The sequence below is a fragment of the Camelina sativa genome, chromosome 5 (assembly GCF_030686135.1).
Source record: "Camelina sativa cultivar CO46 ecotype springtype chromosome 5, ASM3068613v1".
Taxonomy (NCBI): Eukaryota; Viridiplantae; Streptophyta; class Magnoliopsida; order Brassicales; family Brassicaceae; genus Camelina; species Camelina sativa.
Window position 1 is genome coordinate 5,396,173 of NC_141884.1, and position 26,490 is coordinate 5,422,662.

The 26,490-nt window shown below is 36.6% G+C and overlaps 8 protein-coding genes across 11 annotated transcripts; 6 read left to right on the plus strand and 2 right to left on the minus strand.

Annotated features, from left to right (window-relative positions):
• The first annotated feature begins 729 nt into the window (after positions 1-729).
• On the plus strand, positions 730-4,239 carry LOC104785657 (vacuolar cation/proton exchanger 1). The gene is made up of 10 exons (XM_087513170.1): positions 730-1,308; positions 1,637-1,704; positions 2,339-2,367; positions 2,451-2,647; positions 2,902-3,126; positions 3,230-3,358; positions 3,452-3,568; positions 3,667-3,837; positions 3,931-4,021; positions 4,114-4,239. Exons 1-10 carry the CDS (start codon positions 1,024-1,026, stop codon positions 4,194-4,196), a joined length of 1,395 nt encoding a protein of 464 aa, XP_087369296.1. The 5' UTR covers positions 730-1,023; the 3' UTR covers positions 4,197-4,239.
• A 546-nt stretch (positions 4,240-4,785) lies between these two features.
• LOC104785658 (uncharacterized) lies at positions 4,786-7,012 on the plus strand. Of its 2 annotated transcripts, XM_010510915.3 has the most exons (6): positions 4,823-4,940; positions 5,057-5,174; positions 5,345-5,471; positions 5,695-5,791; positions 6,001-6,549; positions 6,653-7,012. In XM_010510915.3, exons 2-6 carry the CDS (start codon positions 5,075-5,077, stop codon positions 6,737-6,739), a joined length of 960 nt encoding a protein of 319 aa, XP_010509217.1. In that variant the 5' UTR covers positions 4,823-4,940; positions 5,057-5,074; the 3' UTR covers positions 6,740-7,012. The 2 variants fall into 2 exon arrangements, with proteins under 2 accessions (XP_010509216.1, XP_010509217.1); XM_010510914.3 differs by having other exon boundaries at positions 4,786-5,174.
• Positions 7,013-8,262: 1,250 nt separating this feature from the next.
• On the plus strand, positions 8,263-9,679 carry LOC104785659 (uncharacterized protein At4g19900-like). The gene has a single exon (XM_010510916.3). The coding sequence runs from the start codon at positions 8,322-8,324 to the stop codon at positions 9,534-9,536; it is 1,215 nt and encodes a 404-aa protein (XP_010509218.2). The 5' UTR covers positions 8,263-8,321; the 3' UTR covers positions 9,537-9,679.
• Positions 9,680-10,411: 732 nt separating this feature from the next.
• LOC104788923 (uncharacterized) lies at positions 10,412-12,308 on the plus strand. The gene has a single exon (XM_087513171.1). It carries the CDS (start codon positions 10,436-10,438, stop codon positions 12,293-12,295), a length of 1,860 nt encoding a protein of 619 aa, XP_087369297.1. The 5' UTR covers positions 10,412-10,435; the 3' UTR covers positions 12,296-12,308.
• A 2,352-nt stretch (positions 12,309-14,660) lies between these two features.
• Positions 14,661-16,697, plus strand: LOC104785660 (uncharacterized). The gene is made up of 2 exons (XM_087513175.1): positions 14,661-15,062; positions 15,228-16,697. The coding sequence occupies exons 1-2, from the start codon at positions 14,661-14,663 to the stop codon at positions 16,695-16,697; spliced, it is 1,872 nt and encodes a 623-aa protein (XP_087369301.1).
• Positions 16,698-16,998: 301 nt separating this feature from the next.
• LOC104785661 (small ribosomal subunit protein bTHXc) lies at positions 16,999-17,697 on the minus strand. The gene is made up of 3 exons (XM_010510918.2): positions 17,520-17,697; positions 17,369-17,433; positions 16,999-17,272 (listed from the first exon to the last, which is right to left on the minus strand). The coding sequence occupies exons 1-3, from the start codon at positions 17,674-17,676 to the stop codon at positions 17,138-17,140; spliced, it is 357 nt and encodes a 118-aa protein (XP_010509220.1). The 5' UTR covers positions 17,677-17,697; the 3' UTR covers positions 16,999-17,137.
• A 30-nt stretch (positions 17,698-17,727) lies between these two features.
• Positions 17,728-20,084, plus strand: LOC104785663 (N-alpha-acetyltransferase MAK3). 3 transcript variants are annotated; one of them, XM_087513173.1, is made up of 5 exons: positions 17,728-17,989; positions 18,317-18,490; positions 18,592-18,712; positions 18,894-18,949; positions 19,678-20,084. In XM_087513173.1, exons 2-5 carry the CDS (start codon positions 18,323-18,325, stop codon positions 19,882-19,884), a joined length of 552 nt encoding a protein of 183 aa, XP_087369299.1. In that variant the 5' UTR covers positions 17,728-17,989; positions 18,317-18,322; the 3' UTR covers positions 19,885-20,084. The 3 variants fall into 3 exon arrangements, with proteins under 3 accessions (XP_087369299.1, XP_087369298.1, XP_087369300.1); XM_087513172.1 differs by having other exon boundaries at positions 17,857-17,989; positions 18,321-18,490; XM_087513174.1 differs by having other exon boundaries at positions 17,880-17,989; positions 18,271-18,490.
• A 1,538-nt stretch (positions 20,085-21,622) lies between these two features.
• On the minus strand, positions 21,623-26,272 carry LOC104785664 (auxin transporter protein 1). Its single transcript, XM_010510922.3, has 9 exons — positions 25,674-26,272; positions 25,189-25,398; positions 24,915-25,100; positions 24,685-24,797; positions 24,386-24,569; positions 24,001-24,098; positions 23,210-23,417; positions 22,849-23,106; positions 21,623-22,117 (listed from the first exon to the last, which is right to left on the minus strand). The coding sequence occupies exons 2-9, from the start codon at positions 25,363-25,365 to the stop codon at positions 21,884-21,886; spliced, it is 1,458 nt and encodes a 485-aa protein (XP_010509224.1). The 5' UTR covers positions 25,366-25,398; positions 25,674-26,272; the 3' UTR covers positions 21,623-21,883.
• Positions 26,273-26,490: the final 218 nt, after the last annotated feature.

Below are 26,490 nucleotides of genomic sequence, written 5' to 3' on the forward strand. Positions count from 1 at the left end.
TATATATATATATATATATGCTGATATAGTAATCTATGCTTTATAATTTTGTTTTTTTTTCAAGTGCTCATATCTATAAAACAATTGTTATGTTATATTTTCAAAATATAATGATATAGTAATGTATGCTTTATAATTTGATTTTTCCCAAAAGCTCATATATGTAAAACAATTGCTATGTTGTATTTTCAAGCTATAATAATATAAAATATTCTATAACATGTCATAAAAATAGCTAATTTTTAAAAAGTTTTCAAATATCTAGATATGCATCATTTTCATTTTGACATTTTTATAGGCTATTAAAGTAGGACAATTGATTTTATTATCCATAGATTTGAATTTATGTATATAATGTGTATAAGTAATATTATTTATAGTATTTATAATTTATGATCAATAATGTTTTCTAAAAATATAAATTTAATTCTAAATCCATAAAATTTATAACATCTAAAAATTTAATATTCTTTTCTAAAATTGTCTCAACTAATAATTTTTAAAAATTTCAACAATTAAAATATATCTAGATAAATTAATATCACTATAAATTAATAAAATGTTGTGGTCCCAACATTATTAATTTATAAAAGTTTTACTGTATGACTAACCAAACATATCTTTACAATATTTGGATATTAATCCAAATAATTAATAATTCCCAAGAACCAAAGATTTACCAGCCATGTGTTATACAAACCCCCAACTATCGACCGGCAATATCTTTACATACCATTTCTGATTTTGGTTTTCCAAATATATAAAAATGCATAACATCCCAAAACGTTAAATAAATAGAAAAATATCACAAGGGAAACTTCGAGGAAGTTGCCTTGTGGACCCAGTAGCAAAAAAAAACTAATCAGTATATATATACAAACCAAATCATGACGCCATTCATCATATAAAGAAGAATCAGCAAAGCAAAACTCAAAAGAGTCACAACAACAACAACAACAACAAAAAACATTTGTGACTCAGAATTTACATAATACATAGTCTTTTGAGTCACTGGTGGGTGAAATGGCGGGAATCGTGACAGAGCCGTGGTCATCGGCAGAGAACGGGAACGCGAGCATGACAGCGAAAGGATCGAGCAGAGAACTGAGACATGGAAGAACAGCTCACAACATGTCTTCTTCTTCTCTAAGGAAGAAATCAGACCTCCGAGTCATTCAGAAGGTTCCATACAAAGGTCTCAAAGATTTTCTCACTAATCTCCAAGAAGTCATTCTCGGCACAAAGCTTGCCATTCTTTTTCCGGCCATTCCTGCCGCCATTATCTGCACCTATTGTGGCGTCAGTCAGGTATCTATAATTTCCTCTGTTTCATCAAATATTCAATTTTTTTAAATAAGAAAATCATTCAAAATATTCTCAAAAAGGAATAGGATTCGAAACGCCTAAAAATCTTGGTTTTGATCAATTTGTTATTAATATTTATGATATTTTGGAATTATGCCATTATACGCTTGTTTTCTAATCAAAATTATTGCTCCCCCTAAAATTAGATTTGCAATCATTGTATTAAAGTCAAATTTTTGCTATATCCTCCTAATCTTACCATGTAATTGTGCACTTAATATAATACATGATGTACATAATATTTAATTTGGTTAATATTGGAATAATACAGCCGTGGATATTTGGACTGAGCATGCTAGGACTGACACCTTTGGCTGAGCGAGTCAGCTTTCTGACAGAGTAAGTAGTATTCATCCTCATCTCTTATTCTATCGGTTTACATATTTTATTATTATTTGAATTCTTCGCCTTACGATCATGACAAAGATTAGCCAACTGTCGATAAGATGAGTATCTATCACGACGTTATACCAATAGTTTATTTCGTTTTTAAGAAACTCTTACTAAACCAACCACTCATTATAACAATTTTAGTTGCTCTATGTGTCTTTTTTTTTTATCAAGAAACCAAACGTGTCCCTTTTACTTCCACTAAGATTTTGATTTTCTTCACTACTTGATTGAAAATCTAAAAGGTTATTATCATGGATAACACGTTAGTTAGAATTAGTTAGGTCCAATTCGGATCATATGCTAATGCTTTTTGAAATAAATGGACATGGACCAATATTCTTTGGGGGATTCGGCAAATGCATGATTGGGTATCACCGACCACGTACACACAATTATTTCCCACTCATATGTCAACGTGACAGCATAGTTACAAACTCTTAGTATCATCTAGTATAGTATTCAAAGTACATTTGATGATTATCTAGAAGCATCTTTATTATCTTATCAACGGTTAAAGGTTATAACATTATTTTTGCTGTCGTAAGTTTATTATTCACATTCTCTCGTGCATCTCGTGCAGGCAACTCGCTTTCTACACCGGTCCTACATGTAACGTCTTCTTAACCAATTTAATTTATTTTATAATATAGATACTCAATTTTGTTTTTTAATGAGTTTTGTTTTAACCGCAGTGGGTGGTCTATTAAACGCAACGTGTGGAAACGCGACTGAGCTTATAATCGCGATTCTGGCATTGACCAATAATAAGGTCGCAGTTGTGAAATATTCGCTACTAGGTTCGATTTTGTCGAATCTTCTATTGGTTCTCGGGACTTCACTTTTCTGCGGCGGAATCGCTAATCTGCGGAGGGAGCAACGGTTCGACCGGGTATGCTTCTATTTTAACTCCGGTTCAATTATATCAAAAAGCAATATTATTTTGTTTGAGTTAAAATAACTAAACCGGAATGGAACACAGTAGATTTTGTATAGCGAGTGTTAACCAGGATTTTATATAAAAGTTATAGCTTGATAAACAAGCAAGTTGTACTACTATGGTGACGATAGGTTAATTAGTTTGAACAAAATTTAAACAGCGGGTTTTGCTAAACCGAATCAATTTGTATGGGTCATTTGTTGCAGAAACAAGCCGATGTGAACTTCTTCTTACTCCTACTGGGTTTGTTGTGTCACTTGCTCCCATTGTTGTACACATACGTGGCAACGGAAGATACTCCGGCTGCTGTTATATCCGACATGTCACTGGTTCTATCGCGATCAAGCAGTATTATTATGTTGATCAGTTACATAGCATATCTCGTTTTCCAGCTTTGGACTCACCGCCAATTGTTCGACGCACAAGATCAGGTAACTAAAATATATACATATACACGATATATATAACATAAAGAGTCAAATATTATTGTGTTGTAATGGATCTTTAATTATTAAATTGGGATTTGGTATTCAGGAAGATGAGTATGATGACGATGTTGAAGAAGAAACCGCGGTGATTAGTTTCTGGAGCGGTTTTGTATGGTTGGTTGGGATGACACTAGTCATCGCATTGCTATCCGAGTATGTTGTTGCCACCATTGAGGTAATTCTTTTTTTTTTTTTTTTTTGTTATGCATCTGATTGATTTTGAGTTGAAAACACATGTTAATGTAACAGTACGTTATCTTTGGTTCAGACCGCATCGGAAACATGGAACCTATCAGTAAGTTTCATAAGCATCATATTGCTTCCCATTGTTGGAAATGCGGCTGAACACGCTGGAGCCATCATTTTCGCTTTTAAGAACAAGCTCGTGAGTGTTTCATTGTCTTCACATTACCCTTTATATGTAAAACTCGTAGATTAATTACAATGCATAAACTTATGTCAAATGCAAATAAATTTTTACAGGACATATCACTGGGAGTTGCATTAGGATCTGCGACACAGATTGGCTTATTCGTCGTCCCCTTGACCATTATCGTGTCGTGGATTATAGGAATTAACATGGATCTCAACTTCAATCTACTCGAAACCGGTTCTCTTGCTCTTTCCATCATCATCACAGCCTTCACATTACAGGTTAAGCATTTCTTAGTTAATACCTTATTAATCTATTAGACCAATCAATAGATGATCTAAATATTTGTTTGTTATGTTTTTGTGGTTCTTTAGGACGGGACTTCACACTACATGAAGGGACTGGTCCTATTGCTTTGCTATTTCATTATTGCCATATGTTTCTTCGTCGACAAACTTCCTCAGAGTGAGTTAATTACACATTTTCTATACATGTTATATAACAATTATCAATAATAGTTGCATAACACTAACATTGTGATAATTGTATATTTTCAGAACAACCAAATGGTTTAAACATGGGACTTCAACAAATGAACAATGTTGTCACTGCAACAGGGGGAGGAGTTTTTTCATCTTAAATGAAGACAAGTACCAATGTTTTTGAAACCAAAAATTTCCAAACCAGAGACAATGGAGAATCGATGAAAACAAAAAAAAAAAAAAACCCAAAAATTTTCTTGATTCATTTTATAAATTTGAAAGATTTGTCAGAGAGATTCCTGAGATTCAGTGTTTATTATTTCATGTTTTTCGATTTTGGGTGTCTTGATGAAGATGAGTCTTGTTGATAAGTTTCTCAAATTCCTCTTATGGGTTTTGTCTATGAATGCCTTTTGTCTCTCTATCTCTCTATTCATATGTTAATGTTTTTTTTTATATGATCATCAATAAATTTTTCTAAGCATCTGACTGACCGATCAACCTCCAATTTTATCTAAACCGGTAAAAATCAGAAATTGTGTGGGCTTTTGTTAAAAACCCAAACAGTTAACTAATGGGCCGCGTAGAAAAATAAATGAACTGAGGAGTTAGTTTTTTGAATTTCACACGGTCTACGAGGCAGCTTTCATTGGTCAGATAATTCAAATATCAAACGTCCGATCAGTCAATCGCCGTTGTGAATCCAACGGTTCAGATCTTAAGTTTCAGTCTTTAGGGTCCTACGTCATTTACATCTATACCCCCACCATCTCCTCTTCTACTTGTATAGCTTCCTCCGACGCTCCACCATCTCTCTCCTGAAAACAAAAAAAAATTAAAAACAAGCACACCTGAACTGAATCAGTGGCAGTTTCGTGAATACGCGACTGAATCCAATCTCTGTTAGTTTCTTCCTCGCCATTATCATTCTTCTTCGTCTGCATCTTTAACCTTCTTTTTATTTGGTGATACGATCTCCGGTGATCAGCTAAAAGTTATTCTTGTTCTGAGTGTGAAGAAGAGGTTTTTGGGACAAATGGAGAATGTGTTGGTGGATCGTGATGGAGATGAAGATCTTTCTTTGTTTCTGGAGATGCGAAGAAAGCTTCAAATCGTTTCCTCTGTTCCAGAATCTGGTTAGTTATTTTCGGATCTTCTAATTTTGACTTTGATTTCTTCGAATCTGAGCTCATGGAACCTAAATCTAAGAAGTGAAGTATGAAATTTTGGATTCAGTTTTGAGTAACTAATTAAGAGTTGTTTAGTGATTTTTTATGTTGTTAATTTTGGTGTTTGATTTGTACAGGAGCAAACAGTGTTGACAAGAGTAGCACAAAGAGTTTAGAGCTCTTGGAAACGAGCTGTGTTCAGCCGCGTAGGAGCGCTGTTGAAAAGTTTTTGGACTCTGAGAGTGACAAATCTGATTACGAATGGTACTTCTCGAGTTTGCTCCAATGTGTTTCTCTTAATGTGTTTGATCTTTGAAGTGTTAAGTTGTTTGATTAGATTCTGAACATAAGCTTGCTTCTAATTTAATTCCAACTCTTGAGTTTTTTCAAGAATCATTTGGTTATTAGATAGAATGTTTGAATAGAGCAGAGCTACTCCCCTTTTTTTGTTTGTTGAGATATTCATCTATAGATGATCTGATTCCAGGTTACTTGCGGCTCCTGAGACGCTAGGAGGGCAAGAGAACTTAATGGTTAAACTCAAAGAGACTAAAGCTAGGTCCAGTACTGCTCTGAAACCACGGGTGAGAACCGATTGATATGATTGTTGTCTTTTAGCCCATCTTTGTTGTCTTTTAGAGTACATTAAAGATTGATATGTGTCCCTAGTTTTCAAGGTTTTTTTTTTGTTAAGTCTGTCCTAGTCCTAAGTACTATGTTCACTCTATTGTGGTATTGTGGTCCATGTTTCCAACACTCGCAAGTTTATTCATGTTAAGCTTTTGTTTTTAAGGTTGAAAACATTCCGCAAGAACCTGTGACACGGAGCGCCAAGGCTTCCAAGACAATCCCAAGAACTACTTTAAGCAAACAAGTCAGCAACACCGCTGAAAAAGTAAAACCAAGCAGTAAAACGTCAAGACAAGCCACACCCACTTCACGAACTACATTACCTTCCACTAGACTAACCAAGTCTGCTCAGAGTTCAAATCCAGACACTAGAACCCCTACAATCAAGTCCAATCCAAGAGCATCTGCCTATACCCGTTCATCTTCTGTGGGGAAGTCGGTTTCTAGTGCTAAATCTAAAACTCCAACAATCCCTGAGACACGTACTAGACCTGTCTCAGCCTCAAGAAGCAGAGTGTATAGCTCAGGTGACAGGTCGACAGGACGGTGCAAGATTAGTAATGATGTGAATCCTGTGTTGATGGGGACTCAAATGGTGGAAAGAGTTGTGAACATGAGGAAACTGCCACCTCCAAAATACGACGATAAAACGAGCTTGGGTTTTGGGAGAAATCTCTCTAGGTCCTCCCTTGACATGGCCTTGAGGCACATGGTACACATCCTCATTCCTTTAACAATTAAGATACTTAGTAAATGAAACTTACAAGCCTTTTCTTCTTAAACTTCTAACAGTAATGTTAAATTTCGTTTTGCAGAACATAAGGCGTAGTAGTGTTTCGAAGAATCTGAGGGTAACAATCAATACCCCAACAAATTTGATGGACAAAAACGAGTCATCGTGATATATCCTCAGCTTTGGTGATGAACTCTTATGGAAATTACCTTATATTTTAGCTACCTATTATATATAAACTAGACGCTACATAGTATTATTTCGAACTTGTTTCATTAGAGAATTGTTTCCTAGCAACCATTTGTTGGTTATATGTATGAAGTATCTCTCATTAGACATCGACTAGTACAAGTTGTATCTCTCATATCATTAGACATCGACTGGTACAAGTTGGAACCTAGCCGAGTCTTTGAGAATCAAGAGAAAGATATATTCTTCAAAACGTCCGTATACAGTTTAGACTATTTTGTTACAACAGTAGTGATGGAGTTGTTTTTTTGGACCAACTAAACATGGAGATTGTGTTTTGAGTTTTCAAAGAAGAGAAATAATTACGCCAAAACTCAAAACCATTCATGATTGTATACCGATCCGTGTGTTCTCACAAGGGGGAAAAACACATATGTTGCACGTATAATGTCTACATGTTTTCAACATCAATCGATTAGAATCATTAAAGGGTTGGCAACAACAACAAAAAAATCAACTCAACCATTAAAGAGTTTGGCAAAACTGATCAATTACAATCATTATAGTTTGGCAAATTAATTAATCATAATAACTTTTCTTTTTATAAGTTCCAATGGCTTATTTAAAATTTTACAACAATAGTAAATGAAAAAATAACATTTGTGTAATAAGAAAAAAAAACTGCAGTTAAAAGTTATCATAGTGAACCATGATATAACTATAGAAACCATGGCACTTAAAAAAAAAAAAAAAAAAAAAAAAAAAACCCCTCAAAACCTTCACTACAAGAAACATTATAAGTATAATATTTTTTAAAAAATTCTAGTCCTAAATCATCCACAGGAACAGCAACAAAAAGCATGGCACTCTTAGAAGTTAGTGGTATGCACATCTTCAGCATATTCCACAATCATATGTAATCTATATGACAACCAAACTCCCACGTAAGGTTGACCTATAGTTTAACAGTTTTGTTTAAAGCCAATAAAACATGAAGAACCTTAAAATATCCTAATCCCAAAACAATACCAAGAAAATGGAGAAGATGAGTTCATCATGCGCTCTTTCATTCTACTGTACCTCAACATTTCAACTATGTTTATTACTGGGAGATGGAGAACTAGAGATCGACGGTCGAGATGATAAATCCAAAAATAGAAATCATGAAGATATTATTCTAAAAGATATTAGATAAATGTTAATATTGGTTTAGGAAGTTTAGTATATTCACGAATGTATAAATATATATAGTTTACATGTATCCTGATTTAGTTTAGGAAATTCATCTCTATATAAGAGAATGTATCTTGTACCAATATATATGTTTAGAAAAAAGAAAAAAATTCCTCTATTAAATTAATTCAACTACATAGACCAAACCCCATTAATCTACATCTAATATAATCCAACTACCTAGACTAAATCACATTAGTCTACAAGAAATAATGAAAATATAATTGAGGAGGTTATTATATACCTTTCTAATTATATGCATTAGCTTCAAAGACTCCATGTGAGATTTTTGACTTTCCCCTCTCTCTGTTCCACACATTCTGAAAACTATGGAGAAGGATAATACTAACAAGAAGAGTCTCTCAGAGATACTTGATGTCCGGCAATACAGGCACACAAATTCTCCGGTATTCTCTACCGCCATTTTCGCGGTCATAATGCTGCTCGTTGTTGTGGGAACAATCCGCTCAAACATGTCTCTAGAATCAACTCTCTTCTGGTCTTCACCAACTTCTGAGGTAATACAAATAAACAGAATGGAGAGAAAGCCATTGGCTCCTCCAAAGAACACTACAAGCAGAGATAGAATGGCTTGGCTTCGATCACATCTAACAGAATTCGAGGTTTTTAGGTCAACTAACATTTCAGAGCAGTTTCATCAAAGGGTTCTTGAGTCTCTCGACGACAAATGTGAGGTTAGATTCTTCATGACATGGTTTTCACCAGCAGAGTATTTTGGGAAAAGAGAAGTTTTGGCTGTGGAAAGCGTCTTTAAAGCTCATCCTCAAGGATGCTTGATGATTGTATCAGGATCCATGGATACTCTTAAAGGAGATACCATCCTAAAACCGCTGCTTGATCGGGGTTACAAGGTTTTTGCAATCACACCAGACATGTCGTTGCTGCTTGAGAACACACCAGCCAAAACATGGTTTCAAGAAATGAAAAGCTGCAGAAGAGATCCTGGAAGGATACCGTTACACCAGAATCTTTCAAACCTCGCGAGGCTAGCGATTCTTTACAAGTACGGAGGTGTGTATCTAGATACCGACTTCGTCGTCACAAGAAGCTTTAAAGGGTTGAAGAATTCGATTGGAGCACAAACTGTGGTGGAAGGAGACTCAAAGAACTGGACAAGGTTGAACAACGCGGTTCTGATCTTCGAGAAAGAGCACCCTCTTGTTTACAGTTTCATAGAGGAGTTTGCTTCGACGTTTGATGGGAACAAATGGGGACACAATGGTCCTTACTTGGTAACCAGAGTAGCGCAGAGAGCTCGAGAAACGATCGGGGACAGTTTCACAGTACTGCCACCAGTAGTATTCTATCCATTCAATTGGTTAGATATTCCAAGACTATTTCAGACGCCAAGGAGCAGCAATGACTCAACAATACTCAAAGCCGATCTGGCCAAGCTGAACAGATATAGCTATGGACTGCATCTATGGAACAAGATCACCAGAAAAATTAAGATCGGAAAGGGAAGTGTTATAGAGATTATAATTTCAGACCACTGTGTTGTTTGCAGAGGAATACAGAGATAACAGGAAATCAAACAAATAGGTGTTTTATGTTTTTTACCCTAATCTTGATTTTCTAGGTTTGTATAAGATTGTATTCAAAGCCTAAATGGTAAACACTTTTTTCACTTATTAATCAAATACAGAAGACGATTATTTTTCTGTTACCTGATATTTTGATCTATAAACTTAACTGCCTTGCGACTCAAGTATCAAAAGCTCCACACCAAGATCCCTCCTCTTGTCTTGATATCTATATTATATTTTAGCAGCTTATGTGGTAGTTGAATGTTGTTAGAACTTAGAAATGTAGCGATGAATTTGTAGAAATTCTAATATATTTGCCCAAATGGATCACCAATTGAATCCATGTTAGAAACATATAGGTTGAACAGAGTAAACACTTCATCGTTGTCGACGTTTTTTTTTCATCTCAAAGTAAACACTTAGGTGAAACAGAGTCAATACAATGAGACATAGCGAACAGAGTCAAGGTAGAGAGAATGAGAAAGCGTGGCGTTCAAGGTTGTTTTTGGGTTTTTTATAAATTCAGGTTGCGTTATTAATTTTAAGAAAGATTATCCAATCAAAAATACGGTATGATTTAAGAAAAGGGAAATACATTTTTCCTATTGTTGCATTATTTTTAATATATATAGAACTATAGAAGATTATCTTAGGAAAAATTTAAAACGAAAGAATTATCAATTATTAGATTAAGGTATTTCCAAAAACAAAAGGATTGGCTGATATCGTAGTTCCTTGCAACCATAACGCAATCCATTTCCATTAAGGAGTTCTTAAACCGACACAACTTTGATATATATGGATTACCTCTAGTCTTGTTCTGTCTACGATCTTATATTCTGAAACAAGGATACCCTAGCAAGAGCTTTTTTTTGTTTCACAAGATAGGATCAAAGATGCAAGCAAGGAAACCCTTATTCGCGATCTATGCGATTGCTGTTCTCGTGTTATATCTTCTCTTCATTGAATCTCCAAAGTCTGTTGTTCCTGACAACAACTCACCGTTCAAACGAAACTTACCTCTCTCCAGAACTGATGACCCCGTGGCCATGAGTACTCGTATCGTCAAAGTTGTGGACTCAGACCATGACGGAAAGAAAGACCTAGATCCGCTGGTACCTCCAAGCAAAGCTGCCAAGTTTGTGAATATTGACTGGTTCACAAGAAACATGCCTCTCTCCAGAACCAACCCCATGACCATGCGTAGTACTAGTACCGTCAAAGTTTTTGACTCAGGCCCTAACGACACAGAGGAGTTAGATCCGTTGGTACCTCCTCGTAAAGATGGCAAGGTTGAGAGAATTATTGACTGGTTCCGAAGAAACGTGCTTCCCTCCAGAACCAATGACCCCGTGACCATGCGTATCGTCAAAGTTGTGGAATGCTCCGACTGTAACGAAACAGACGAGTTAGATCCGTTGGTACCTCTTCCTAAAGCTGGCAAGATTGAGAGCATTGACTGGTTCAGAAGAAACATGCCTCTCTCCAGAAGCAATGATCATGACCCCGGGACCATGAGTAGTACTAGTATCATCAAAGCTGTGGATTCCTCCGACTGTAACGAAACAGATGAGTTCGATCCGTTGGTACCTCTCCCTAAAGCTGGCAAGATTGAGAGCATTGACTGGTTCAGTAGAAACATGCCTCTCTCTAGAACCAATGACTCCGTGAACATGACCAAGAGTACTACTAGTAGTATCGTCAAAGTTGTGAACTGCTCGGACCGTAACGAAACAGAAGAGTTAGATCCTTTGGTACCTCCTCGTAAAGCTAGCAAGATTGAGAGAATTGACTGGTTTAGAAGAAAGCTACCTGATATGGAGATACTGAAATCGACTAGCAAGAGTAAGAGATTCCATTCAAGAGTTTTTGAGTTGTACAACAACAACAACTGTTCTGCTCAGTTCTTTATGGTTTGGCTTTCTCCTGCAAAATCCTTCGGACCTAGGGAGATGTTAGCTGTTGACACTCTCTTCACCACCAATCCTGGTGCCTGCTTGGCGATTTTGTCCAACTCCTTAGACTCCTGCAGAGGAGACACCATCCTTAAACCATTGCTTGATCGAGGTTTCAACCTCATTGCTGTAACCTTTGATATCCCGTTCCTCGTCAAGAACACTCCTGCTGAAGCTTGGCTGAAGAGACTAAAGAGTGGCCGCATGGATCCTGGTTCTATCCCCTTGTTCATGAATCTCTCTGACCTGACAAGACTCGCGGTGCTCTACAAATATGGAGGAGTCTATCTTGACACTGACATCATCTTCCTTAATGACATAACAAGACTAAGAAACGCCATTGGAGCACAGAGTATTGATCCGAAAACGAAGACATGGTCAAGACTTAACAACGCAGTGATGGTCTTTGACATCTACCATCCGCTTATGCGAGAATTCTTACACGAGTACTCCACAACTTTCGACGGAAACATATGGGGACACAACAGCCCTTACCTTGTCTCTAGAGTTATCACGAGACTAGGAAACAAACCTGGATACAACGTCACAATCTTACCACCGAATGCTTTCTATCCAGTTAATTGGATCAAAATCCCAAAGCTTTTCAAGAAACCTGCAACCACAAGAGAAGCACAATGGGTAGAGAAGACGCTACAGGACATGAGCAAAGGGAGTTACATGATTCATCTATGGAACAAAGTCACACGGAAGATAAAGATTGAAGAAGGAAGCGTCATGTACAATCTCATCTCTACTCACTGCACAGTCTGCAGAAACATCACAAATTCTCATACTGTCTAAACAGATACAAGGCTTCTAGTTTTTTCAAGGAAGCTTCATGTACAGTCTCATCTACGTACTCACTGCACAGTCTACAGAAACATCACAAACTCTCCTACTTTCTGAACAGATGCAAAGGAAGCGTCATGTACAGTCTCATCTACACTCACTGCACAGTTTACAGAAACTCTTGATACTTCCTCTATAAACAACGCTTCTTGTTTTTTCTTTTGCTTTTTGGTGTTCATATTTGCTTCTTTTTTTTCTTTTTCTTCTGTAAAAGACTCGAATCAGAAGAAAAAAAAAAACTGATCTGGTGTTCATATTTGGGTTTTGTGTTGAATAATACACATTATATAAGTTTCGATTTTATGGTTGACAATGGTAGCTAGATCAATTCGTTTTACAGATGAATTCGATTGCAGCACAAACAGAGGTGGAAGGAGATTCAAAGAATCTGACAAGGTTGAACAACGCGGTTCTGATCTTCGAGAAAGATCACCCACTTGTATACAGTGAGGAGTTTGCTTCCCCTTTTGATGGGAACAAATGGGGACACAATGGACCTTACTTGGTAACCAGAGTAGCGCAGAGATCACGAGAAACGATTGGTCAGTTTCAATGAGTTCTATCCATTCAATTTGGTTAGACATTCCAAGACTAATTCAGACGCCAAGGAGCAGCAAATGACTTCACATTACTCAAAAACGGTCTGGTCAAGCTGAACAGAGAAGGCTATGAACTGAATCTATGGAACAAGATCACCAGAAAAATTAAGATCGGAAAGGGACGTGTTATAGATATTATAATTTCAGGCCACTGTATTGTTTTCATACATAAACTTAACTGCCTTGCGACACACGTACAACAAGCTCCACACAAAACCCCCTTTGTCTTGATGTCTATATTATTATTTCAGCTTTTGTGGTAGATACCTTAGAAACATAAGAATGAATTTGGAGAAATTCTTATTACTTTTCTCGAAAGGGATCAGTGATCACCAATTAAAGCCATGTTAGGTAACAAACAATACAGATTTTACCAAAATAATAAATTCTTATTAAAAAAAATTGAGAATAGTTTACAAATATAATATGAATAAGAAAAAAAAAAAAAAAAAGGAACATAACTATTAACTTACTGAGGGGGAAAATATTATTATAAATTATAACTTGGGTTTCAAGCAAAGTTCCCTTTTTCTCTGTTTCTCTGGGTGAGGTCTCACGGCCATGAAAGCATCCACTACCTGAACTCTGTTGTTTGTAATATTCCGTAGAGTCGGATATTTAATTTTTAAGATTTAGAGGATAACGATTTCACCTCGTCGGTAACAGTAGCGCGACTGCGCGAGTCTTGCGGTGTCTCTCCACCATTTCGGTCAAGAATTCGGTGTTCAGTCGCTTACAGCTCAGGTGAGCATTCTTCCTTCTCCATAAACCACATTCTACCTTCTATCATTCTATGTATAGCGTGGTCTAATAACAAAAACCTATTGATAGTATCAAGAAAACAATTTGGCAAGAATCAGCTATTGCTACAGAGTGGTTACTTGGTCAAATTAGGTATATATCTATTACAGTTATTAAGGTAGGGAGGAAGCAAACAAAGAATTTGGCACCTAGCGATTTGCTCCAAATCTCTTGTGTGATCCTGCGCGAACTGTTGCCCACCACTTAACGCTTTGTTTATCTTGCATATGGAACCACATCAACTTTAGATATTGGGAGCAATGATCTGATTTTATAATTAGGACTGGTATCTATAAATGATCTATAAAGTTAAAATTCAAACATTGTGAAAAAGAATCATCCTTCTTTTCCACCTCCATCGTTGTCATCTCAAAGTAAACACTTAGTTGAACAGAGTCATTAAGTCAAGGCAGTTCTTTTCCACCTCCATCGTTGTCATCTCAAAGTAAACACTTAGTTGAACAGAGTCATTACAACTTTATACAAAGCGAACAGAGTCATTAAGTCAAGGCAGTTCTTTTTTGGGGGAAAACCGAACGAAGTTCACTTGTATATATAAATTTTAATATATAGTCTCTTTTGTCTTTTGGTTTTTATAAAGTCAGGTTTGTTTATATATCCAATACGATAATAGTATGATTTAAGAATAATAAAAAAGGAAACAATTATCCATTATTGGATTAAGGTATCCACAAAATATCAAAATATTGTTGATATCGCAGTTCCTTGCAAAGAGAATTACTTGCGACTTCCCATTCCATTTAGGGAAGGATTCGTCGGTTGTATAGGAGTCCTAAACCGACATGACTTGATATATATGGATTACCTCAAGTCTTGTTCTGTCTACGATCTTATATTCTGAAACAAGGATACCCTAGCAAGAGCTTTCTTTTTTGTTTCACAAAATAGGATCAAAGATGCAAGCAAGGAAACCCTTATTCGCGATCTATGCGATTTATGTTCTCGTGTTGTATCTTCTCTTCATTGAATCTCCAAAGTCTGTTGTTCCTGAAAACAACTCACCGTTCAAACGAAACCTACCGCTCTCCAGAACCGATGACCCCGTGGCCATGGCTAGTACTCGTATCGTCAAAGTTGTGGACTCATACCATAACGAAAAGAAAGACTTAGATCCGCTGGTACATCCAAGCGAAGCTGCCAAGTTTGTGAATATTGACAGGTTCAGAAGAAACATGCCTCTCTCAAGAACCAGCGACCCCATGACCATTCGTAGTACTAGTAACGTCAAAGTTGTGGACTCAGACCCTAACGAAACAGACGAGTTAGATCCGCTGGTACCTCCTCGTAAAGATGGCAAGGTTGCGAGAATTATTAACTGGTTCCGAAGAAACGTGCGTCCCTCCAGAACCAATGACCCCTCCAGAACCATGCGTATTACTAGTATCGTCAAAGTTGTGGACTGCTCGGACCGTAACGAGAAGGAAGGGTCAGATACGTTGATACCTCCTCGTAAAGCTGGCAAGATTGAGAGAATTGACTGGTTTAAAAGAAACGAGCCTTTCTCTAGAAGCAATGATCATGACCCCGTGACAATGAGTAGTAATAGTATCGTCAAAGCTGTGGACTGCTCCGACCGTAACGAAACAGAAGAGTTAGATCCTTTGGTACCTCTCCCTAAAGCTGGCAAGATTGAGAGAATTGATTGGTTCAGTAGACACATGCCTCTCTCCAGAACCAATGACTCCGTGACCATGACCAAGGGTACTAGTAGTAACGTCAAAGTTGTGGACAGCTCGGACCGTAACGAAACAGAAGAGTTAGATCCTTTGGTACCTCTTCCTAAAGCTGGCAAAATTGAGACAATTGACTGGTCCAGTAGAAACATGCCTCTCTCCAGAACCAATGACTCCGTGACAATGACCAAGAGTACTAGTAGTAACGTCAAAGTTGTGGAGAGCTCGGACCGTAACGAAACAGAAGAGCTAGATCCTTTGGTACCTCCTCCTAAAGCTAGCAAGATTGAGAGAATTGACTGGTTTAAAAGAAAGCTACCTGATATGGAGATACTGAAATCGACTAGCAAGAGCAAGAGATTCCATTCTAGACTTTTTGAGTTGTACAACAACAACTGCTCAGCTCAGTTCTTTATGGTTTGGCTTTCTCCTGCAAAATCCTTTGGACCAAGAGAGATGTTAGCTGTTGACACTCTCTTCACGACCAATCCTGGTGCCTGCTTGGCAATTTTGTCCAACTCCTTAGACTCCCCCAGAGGAGACACCATCCTTAAACCATTGATTGATCGAGGTTTCAACCTCATTGCTGTAACCTTTGATATCCCGTTCCTCGTCAAGAACACTCCTGCCGAAGCTTGGCTGAAAAGACTTTTGAGTGGCCAGATGGATCCTGGTTCTATCCCCTTGTTCATGAATCTCTCTAACCTGACAAGACTCGCAGTGCTCTACAAATATGGAGGAGTTTATCTAGACACAGACATCATCTTCCTTAATGTTATAACAAGCCTAAGAAACGCCATTGGAGCACAGAGTATCGATCCAAAAAGAAAGACATGGTCAAGACTAAACAATGCAGTAATGGTCTTTGGCATCTACCATCCGCTTATGAGAGAATTTTTGCATGAATACTCCACAACTTTCGACGGAAACATATGGGGACACAACAGCCCTTACCTAGTCTCTAGAGTTATCACGAGACTAGGAAACAAACCTGGATACAACTTCAAAATCTTGCCCCCGGATGCATTCTATCCAGTAAATTGGATCAAAATCCCAAAGCTTTTCAAGAAACCTGCAACCACAAGAGAAGCAGAATGGGTAGAGAAGACGGTACAGGACATGAGCAAAGGGAGTTACATGATTCATCTATGGAACAAAGTCACAAGGAAGATAAAGATTGAAGAAGGAAGCGTCATGTACAATCTTATCTCCACTCACTGCACAGTCTGCAGAAACATCACAAATTCACATACTGTCTAAACAGATAGATACAAGGCTTCTAGTTTTTTCAAGGAAGCGTCATGTATATAGTCTCATCTCCACTCACTGCACAGTTCTACAGAAACATCACAAATTCTCCTACTTTCTAAACAGATGCAAGGCTTCTAGTTTTTTCAAGGAAGCGTCATGTACAGTCTCATCTACACTTACTGCACAGTTCTACGGAAACATCACAAACTCTGATACATTCTGAACAGATACAACATCGCTTCTTGTTTTTCTTTTGCTTTTTGGTGTTCATATTTTCTTTGTAAAAGACTCAAATCAGAACAAAAACTGATTCAGAGAAGAAACAAGCTTTCATAGAAGGAAGAGATGTTTTTAACAACAAAAGAGAGTCGCAGCATCAGAACTAAAAACTCAAAATTAAAATTACAGTGAGAGAGAGACAAACAAGTGAAGAGAATCTCAAATATCTTCTAATTAGAGAAGAGAGACTCGTCAATGTCGATTTTGATCTTCTCATCGTTCTCAAACTTATCTTTCCTCGGCGGAGCTGGTGGAACCGGTACTCTCTCCGGTCCTCTTCCTTTGTTCTTGTTTCGTGGCCTCGCCTATTCACATCATAAAACCCAAAACTCAAAATCCAAACTTTTCGAAATTCGCAATGTAAAATTCAGAAATTTAGAAGAGAGATTTGGATTACTTACATTCCCAAAAGAGTGGTTAAAGCGCTTTCCTTTAGCTGTTTTGCGGTCACCTCTTCCACAGTACACTGAAAAAATCACTCCATTAACGATATATTGAGAGGTAAGAGAGAGAGAGAGAGACATTGGGGAGGGAGAGTTAAAGAGAGATTACCGAGTGGAATTGAGCTGGATGAGGAAGCGGAGAGATAGAATTGCTGAGTGAAGCAAGAGAGAGAGACACCGGAGGTTTCTGAGTGAGAAGATGATAACCGTGAAGAGGTTAATGCGACGGTGACTCGCGGAGGAGCTCCGAGTATAAGCGACGCCATCGCCGTGTTGCTGTTTTCGAATGTGTTACAAAGGAAGACGAAGAAGAAAGAAGATAAGGTAGTGAAGTTGAAACTAAAATGATTTTTAGGATAGCCTTTTTAATTAATCTTTACATATTTGGGCTTCAAATTTTAATTAATTGGGCTTTTAAATAAAGCCCAAATCTATCTAAACCCTACACATGCTTGTCACGTGTCATCATCAACCTTCTTCTTCCTCTTTCTCGTCGGAGCTTCTTCTTCTTCTTCTTCATCAGACATCATCACCCAATCCTAACTTGAATCTTCGAATTTCTCAAAGCTTAATCTCTTGGTAAGTATTATTTAATCATCCCATTGATATTGGTATCTGAATTTTTCAGTTTTGATTGCCTCATCTCTCTCGCTACTTAGTATTTGATCTGTGTTGTTTTGTCCTTAGTATTGATGTTATAGTCCTAGAACATCTATAAGCTCTCTTCTATCTGAAATATCAAATCTTTCTTTAGCCCACTTTAGCCAAAGTCGTTTAATTTGCTAGAGTCTGTTGTTATAGACTCTGCTTCAGCTGTTGATTGAGCAAACTGGTAAAAATTTAATCTTTCTCTTTGTAAGTATATATACATACGATTCAAGATCTCTATCACTTGTTTCAATGGAGAAAGGGATGGAAGATAAAGAAGAATTTGATGAGGATGAGATTGAGTACATGAGTTACGCTGGTGAGCATCATCTGCCATTGATTATGTCTCTTGTTGACCAAGAACTTAGTGAACCTTACTCCATCTTTACTTACCGCTACTTCGTCTACCTCTGGCCGCAGCTCTGCTTCCTGGTATTTTTTTTTTTGATACTCTGCCTTATGGTTTCCTATCATAAGTTTTGTGTTTTAGTGGATTATGATTATGAGTAGCTTTCGTTTCTTTTCTAAAAAAGGCCTTTCACAAAGATAAATGCATAGGAACCGTAGTTTGTAAGATGGGAGATCATCGACAGACTTTCAGAGGGTACATCGCTATGTTGGTCGTGATTAAACCATATCGTGGCCGAGGCATAGGTAATAATATTTGAGCTACTCCTCTCTAACTTCTTACGGAATCAGATTGATTGTGGGAGTAGTGAATGATAGCTGATAGTGTTTTGTGATGATTGCTGATAGTGTTTGATCCACTACAAAGCCATACCTCTCTTTTAAGTTTGGATATTTTTGTGTGCTAACTTTTCATTGTGTTTTACAGCCTCAGAGCTTGTCACAAGATCAATTAAAGCAATGATGGAATCAGGCTGTGAAGAGGTATGTTTCTCTTGCATTTTTACTTCTCTCTTTATTCTAATCATTTGAGAACTTAGATATTTTGTGGTCATAGAGTGATTTCCTTAACCGATAGTATAATTGTAGATAAGGCATCAGGAGCCGTTTTCTTTGATAAGATTACATTACATGTCCTCAAACATTGCCTCCTTTTTATCATACTAGCATAGAATTTCAGAGCTGAGTTGATACAGTTGCATTGATCATTACAAGAGTGGTCTTATTGCGTTTAATTGTATAGCTATAAAAAGCTCGTAGATCACTGTGTGGAAGTTTGGTTCCACCTATAAGAGTAGTAGTTTATCATATTCCTAAGAGTTGGAAGTTAGAACCATTTGATACTCGTTTAGACCCCTTGGTATTGTGTTATGTTACAAATGTTTGTAGTTGGAAATCACAAATCCCAGTCTCTCACCTAGTATATGTTATATAGATTTTGTATGTAGTCCATGACTCCTTATAGAGTTATAGTCATAGGCATTGGTATGTAACTGATGGTAATTTGAAATAAGAAATCCCTGTCTCCAACTTACTAATTTCGTATTCTGTGATCTCTTAACTATAATTTCAGTAGTAAATAGATTGCAAATAAAACCTCCTGAGTTGTATTTGCTCTTCAAATTCCTCATAATCAAGTCTAATTACAACATGAAAGTATGGTTTTGTGATTTGAGTAGTAAAGTCTGATTACAAGATGTATATGATTGAAGGTAACTCTGGAGGCAGAAGTGAGTAACAAAGGAGCATTGGCACTATATGGGCGCCTTGGGTTCATAAGAGCCAAACGGCTATACCACTATTACTTAAATGGGATGGATGCTTTTCGCCTGAAGCTCTTGTTCCCTAAGCCTCGTGTACCTCAAATACCTCCTCAAGCTCATACCCCGATCGTGTTCCCTACGCCTCGTGTACCTTAAATAGCTGCTCAAGATCAAACCCAACAAGAGTAAGAGAATTTTACTGGATGAACCAGTCACTTCCTTTTCATCTTGAGGTCGAGAGAATCTTTAAGGCCATGAACAAAGGTGTGTTTCTTCTATGTAATTCCAAATCCTGAACATGATAAGACAATGTTCTATTTTTGTATTAAGAAATATAAGAGGTGTTTCTAGTCCCATGTTGATGAAGTATTCTCGACTGGATTGAAGGTCTTAGTCCAACCCGTTAAGTTTAGTGGGACATTTCATCGGTCTTGTATGTCTGCAGAAACAATTTATATCATGTTCAGGTCTCTCAAAACTTGGCTGATGATTGGAAACAAACATCTGAAATCATATAACAACTTCACTTACCCTTACTCATGTGTTTGGGTTATGTGTAAGATATAGTAAAAATCCACAAAATGAGTTTTGATAATTCAGCCATCAAAACTTTCAAACAGCTCAAGATGCCTCTAAAGAAAAATCCAATGATATGTCAAAATAATGGAGGATTTGAGGCCAAAACGAGAGAAAGATGTCAATTGTTAATGAAATGACATGATTGAATAATTGTTGTGAGATATTTTCTGAAAATACTATTTATTGCACACATGAAACAATTTTATTTTCAACAAATACCATCATTGATTTATCCATGTTAGCCAGATATTATTTTATTTTATTTTTTAATCCAGATAGTCTATCTTCCACTATATTACAAAAGAAGAAAAATAACACAAAATGTCTCAAAAACTCACATGGCTTAAATCACAGAACAAATTAAAGACGATTCATCTCTCGCCACATAGTTATTGACTATTTGAAGTTTGAACTCAAACTCACTTCACATTCACACTAACCAGAGGTCTAGAGTTACTTCACAAAAGGGGTCCTACTCCATATCCGCATATATGTGACTCACATTCACATTGTGTCACATTCACTTCTTCTTTCTTTAGAACAATTAGAACATTTTAATCTTTTTATATATATATATGATACAGAAACGAAAAAAAAGTCAGATGGAAAGTACAGAAATCATCTCTGGATTCAAACGAGAATATTTTAGTTAATAATACATATATAATATAGTATATAGTTATTTTTTTGAGCAAAGTACATGTGAAACCAGAGCATATGATATGGGAAGGTAATGAAACGATTGGGAGAGTATGAACAACACATGCCATATTTATTAAGAGAGACAAGAACGGTCCTCTGATCCATTCTTTGATCAGAGACAAGAGTGAGAAGTAAATAATGGCACGTGACTCCGACGAAGAATCCACGTGCGACCCCTCCCCACACACCCATGTGGCCCCAAAGATGGATGACCGGCTCCCTCGGTCCAACTTGTCCCATGTTCCATTAGTTAAATTAATACATTCCCATTAAGTAACAGTTTCAAAATATTTACTTAAAATGTCGTTTATACAAATATAAAGTTTAATAAAACTCAAGAATCAGCTGTTTTTGTTTTCAAAATACAGAATCATAATTGGTTAAATTAAATGTCTTTAAAAACAATCATTAGTATGTAGTGATGAGCCGCTTAATAATGATTTGTGCTAGAATTATAAACTAATCTATAGAGTAAATATATTGTTGATATAAAAGAATTAGTGTTCAGTTTAGTAAGAAAGATATAAATATAATGACTGTTCTGTGTTACTAAAGCCAAGGAAAAGTAGAGAAGACGATACATTTCTTAGCCTATGGTTTTAACAATACCAAATTAAGAAATCACACACTACATTATATTATCGACTATTCAATTAAACAACTAAGGAGTGAAAACAAAAATACAAAACCCCAAAAGAGAAGGAAAAAAAAATTAAGAGCTTAGCACGCATTTAAAAAGGGGTGTGTAAAAAGAACACTATTTTCGTGACTTTTACTCCCTCACGTATACGAACGAACACAAAACACAAAAGAAGAACAAATAATTTTTTTAAGAACCCTCCACAAAAGCGTTTAGACCCTTTGGCTCCATCTCTCAAAGACGGTGGTGTAAAGCGGAGACGGGAGCATGCGCAGCGGCTGCAGCTGGTTTACATTGGTAACACTTAGCAAAGAGACCAAAAGTATCGACTTGACGAACAAAGTTGGTTACACTAGCCCATCCACCGAACCCGAATCCCACAATGAGAACCCAAATCACCACGAAAGCATTCAACACGTACATCGCAGTCCAGCTCGGCATAAAGAACGGTGGCTTCTCAGCCGCATTCTACAAGAAAGATCCAAAACAAAAAATAATAATCAAGAACCATCAAAGAGAGAGAGAGTGTGTACAAGTGTTTGTGGGTTTTGGTCGTATAGTAATGGACAAAATCCAAAGCTTTGTTGACCCATGAGATAGAGAGAGAGAGATATACATGATTGTGATTTGTCATACTCAGACTCTCACTTTAGATTAATGTTAGGCACAGAGTCCCTATTGTACAGCTCCTTTTCATTCATGATTATGATTCTTACCTATTCCTCTCCCCTGTTTTCCTCCCAAAATATCCCTTTTCCTCTACTTTTTTTTCTTATGTTAATATCATAAAATCAGGTTTGAAAAAGGAAAAAAGAAGTCATGGTCAATTACTGTTTACTAATACTAACCTAACCAGCAGTTATATATACTACTATTTTTTTTCTCTATATGTAAGCATATAAAAAAAAAGAAGAATGAGCTGAAACCAACTCAATAATAAATATTTGGAGGGGACGCCAGTAAGGAATGTGGGTGATGATCCTATCTTCCGTAAGATACGGAACACTGAACCCCATCTATCTTTATAACACACAAGTCGTTTTTGCCCTCCAGTGTCAATAACTATTCACAACCCTACCCACAACTATAATATTCCTCCACCGACTCCTCAACTTTGGTGTATAATTGGTAACATTTTTTTAAAGTTGTTTTATAGATCTAAAGCACGGTTAACTCAAGAAATTGAAGAAAATGTATACCTGACGAGCGGAGGCAGATCGGTAAGTGAGCATGTGAGCAAGGGAAGGAATGATATAGACGGTGAAGCTAACGAGAAGAGCACCAACCGCGGAATTGATGGGACCGAAAAAGGGGAAAATAATAGCTAAGAACCAAATCGGTATAACCACTGGCAATCGAGCCAAAGCCCTTAAGCAAATGCTCTTTGTGTCATGCATCCCTATCACTTTCTCCCAAACAAAGTACAATGGCGTACATGCGAATCCGAACGTTATAAACTGCACCAAGAACACATTTTCATAATAAGTTAATAACGTCATGGTGGAAGTTAATTTACTAAAACGAAAAAGAACAAAAATTGTTAAATATGTAAATGAATACCTGATGAATGAGCATGAGGATAACGGCAGCATCACGCCACCCGTTCTTGGGCATGAGAGAGAACGCGTTCGAGTGGTCGAGGAGTGCGTCTCCGAAGGCCCAGTAAACGGCGGCAGCGGATGGAATCGTTAGTGTGAAAACGTATAACGTCGCCATCAAGTAAATGTACTTAAACTTCTGAGGCTTCCACATCGCATGCATAATCTCACTGCAATACAAAGTTACTGTTAATATATAATATTAAATAATTAAAATCGTAAATTAAATAATAAGTAAAGATTAACATCAGAGGGTGTACTTGACATTTTTCAAAGAAGAGTACTATTCCTACTACTAGTAGTAGTGCTTTGGTAGCCATAGTGTTTGTTATTTCTTTATAGGGATAGGAATAATTACTACTACTATTCTTTTATTTTACATATAAAGAAAGATTAGAAATTTTATTAGAGTACTACTACTATTTTAAGGATAGGGAGAAAAAAAAAATAATAATGATAATCATCATGACTGTAATAATAGTTACACCTTATTTGCCGGCAAAAGCTGCAATAGAAGCGGCGAAGAAACGATACAATACAGCAGCCATTATTTAATAGTAATAGATATGACACCAATTTAAGATATCATACTTTTTTCTGCTGCTAGTATTTAGCTTTAAACTTAAATAGTACTTATTCAACTATGTCTGACAGAATTTAATTGATCTTTTATATATAAAAAATGAAAATTTTGGATATTAGATTAGAATAATCATTAAGATATGAAAAGAATAGAGATAAGATGAAACTTACACAGTAACCGCGTGACCTCCAAAGGTGTACAAAATATTTGTGGCTCCGGTAAAATAAAGCACTAGCTTTGTTGGACCTGAGTGTTTCACACCTTCCGTCTATAATTAACAAAAAAAAAAAAAAAAATCGATTAGGAGAATATTATTGAGAGTGCTAATTTTGTCCTAGTCCTAAACTTTTTTAAAATACAAATTTGGGTTTAGACGCAAGAGAATAATTCTAACAATTCTTTTTCCCTGATCTTAAAGAGAAAATATACGAATTTCTTTTCTTTTTTTTTTATTTAAGGCATATACTGTCACCTCATTACAAAGCATATAAATATGATAACGACAGTGTAGTGATCTTTATAAATATTTATGTGAAAATATTTTGTATAAATTACCTGGCCATGGATGATGGAGGCAATGGCTAAGTACCAAGCAGTGTAAGTGGTCATACCAAGACCGAGGAATGACCAAATACGGTAATTGTGAAACGAAGGTATAAACACAGTGGTTGCACAACACGCGCCGAATATGTAAGTCCATGTTCTCTTGTCCAAGTGATCGTTTATGTAATAAATGTTACTGCAAAAAATAAACCAATCATTTATTTTCATTATTCAATAATGATTTTGTAGTATTAGTAGTATAATGAAAGAGTGATTAGAAAGAGGAAGAGATTAAGAAAGTAGAGTGAGACCTGGCACAAGCAATGAGTTGGATAACAGATCCGAACAAGAGGAAAGTGCAATTAAATGCGAGTCCTGCTGCTTTCCAGTATGTACCAAGTAATCCATCGAGTACTTCAAACCACTGTTGTTGTTGTAATAATATTTGAAAAAGATTAGTGAAATGGTAATTATGATGATTAGTGATTTTGATTAGAGAGAGAGAGAGAGAGAGAGGGGATTAATGTGGGGGGGGGGGGACCTGAATGACGTGGTTTTTGAAGCTTTTGCCTTCTTTTTCCTTACGAGCTCTGTACTCGACGTAGAGAACACTGATGAGATAAGCAGTCCAGCTTCCGAGTAAACCATAGAAGATCTGAAGTACTATTCCCGACAACATCCCTAATTGACTGAACGAGTACGGTAACGTCAGTAGCACTTGCGCCACCTTTAATAACCATCATCAAAATATTCATCAGATCTTTCACTTTCAATACGAAATTTTTGAATCTTTTTGTGATTAAGGGGAATTTTACCTGGTTAGATGCGCAGCTGAACCAAGCGTCCCAAACAGAACCACCGTGCCACAGGAAATTGCTTAGGGCAGAACTGCCTGAACCGTCGTGTTCTTCGTTATCTTTTCCTGTTCTGTTTCCGTTTATCTGATCTGTTCCGTTGTCATTCGCTACTATTGCTTCTACTCCTTCCGACATTCTTTTTTTCTCTTTGTTTGGCTTCTTCTAGATCTGAGAAGGAACAAAAAAACAGAGAGGCGAATCAATTACGTTAGTAGCTAAACTAAAACAGAGACGATCAAAACAGAGCTTGCAGAGTGAGAGAGAGAGAGAGAGTGAGAGATCTCTTATACTTGAAATTTGAAAATAATTTCAAGAAACTAAAAATTGACGGTTACAAAGCAGAGTGTTAAATTCTTGTTTGTTCACGTTTTTTTTTCTTTCTCTTCTTTAGTTGGTAAAAGACAGAGTAATAAAGACAGAGAGAGAGAGAGTGAGTGACTTACGTTTTTCTCTTTAGGAGGAGGAGAAGAAGGTGAGAAGAAGGAATCAGAAGCAAGAAAGAACCAAAACTTGGTTTTTTTGTCCCTTTTAAGTTCCTCTAACTCGGTTCTTCTTTTAAGTACTCTGTTACACTCAGTTGTCTCTCTCTCTCTTCTGTCTTTTAAAGAAAACAGAGCATAAGAAGAAGAAGAGAGAACCAAGAAATGTGCAGAGGAGAGAGATAGAGAGAGAGAGAGAGAGAGAGAGAGAGAGAGGGAGAGAAGACTTTGATCTGAGCAAAAGAAGGGAATGAAGCTACTAAAAATACTATAAGATGCTTCGGGCTTCACCCCCCCCTCTCCTTTTTATATTACCATATCTCTTCTCTCTTTTTTTCTCCTTTTTTTTTACTTCTTACTTCATTTGTTCTTTTTTATTAAAAAATAAAAATAAAGAGATTAAAAACAGCTGCTGTAAAATCACACCATTATTAACTTCACTTTTGTTTTAGGTAACGGTAGCATCTAACACCTTTTTTTTACGTTTCCGCATTTAATTATTAATCTGACTATTGACATCCAGAATTTCCGGGTTCGACCACACCCAAAAACAAAAAAAAAAATACTCCATATGGGTTCAGAATACAATAATATCGTCTAATATTGTAAAACAAAAAAAAAGTAGAGATACATATTACTATCAACTACTAAAATCATAACTTGTGTCATTATTTGAAAAAAAGGAAATATAATGCAACACATTAAAGTTTTGACGAGTTATTGACTCTTTTTTTTTTATAGACAACATATTCTAGATTTAGGTATCTCTCTCTATTTTCTT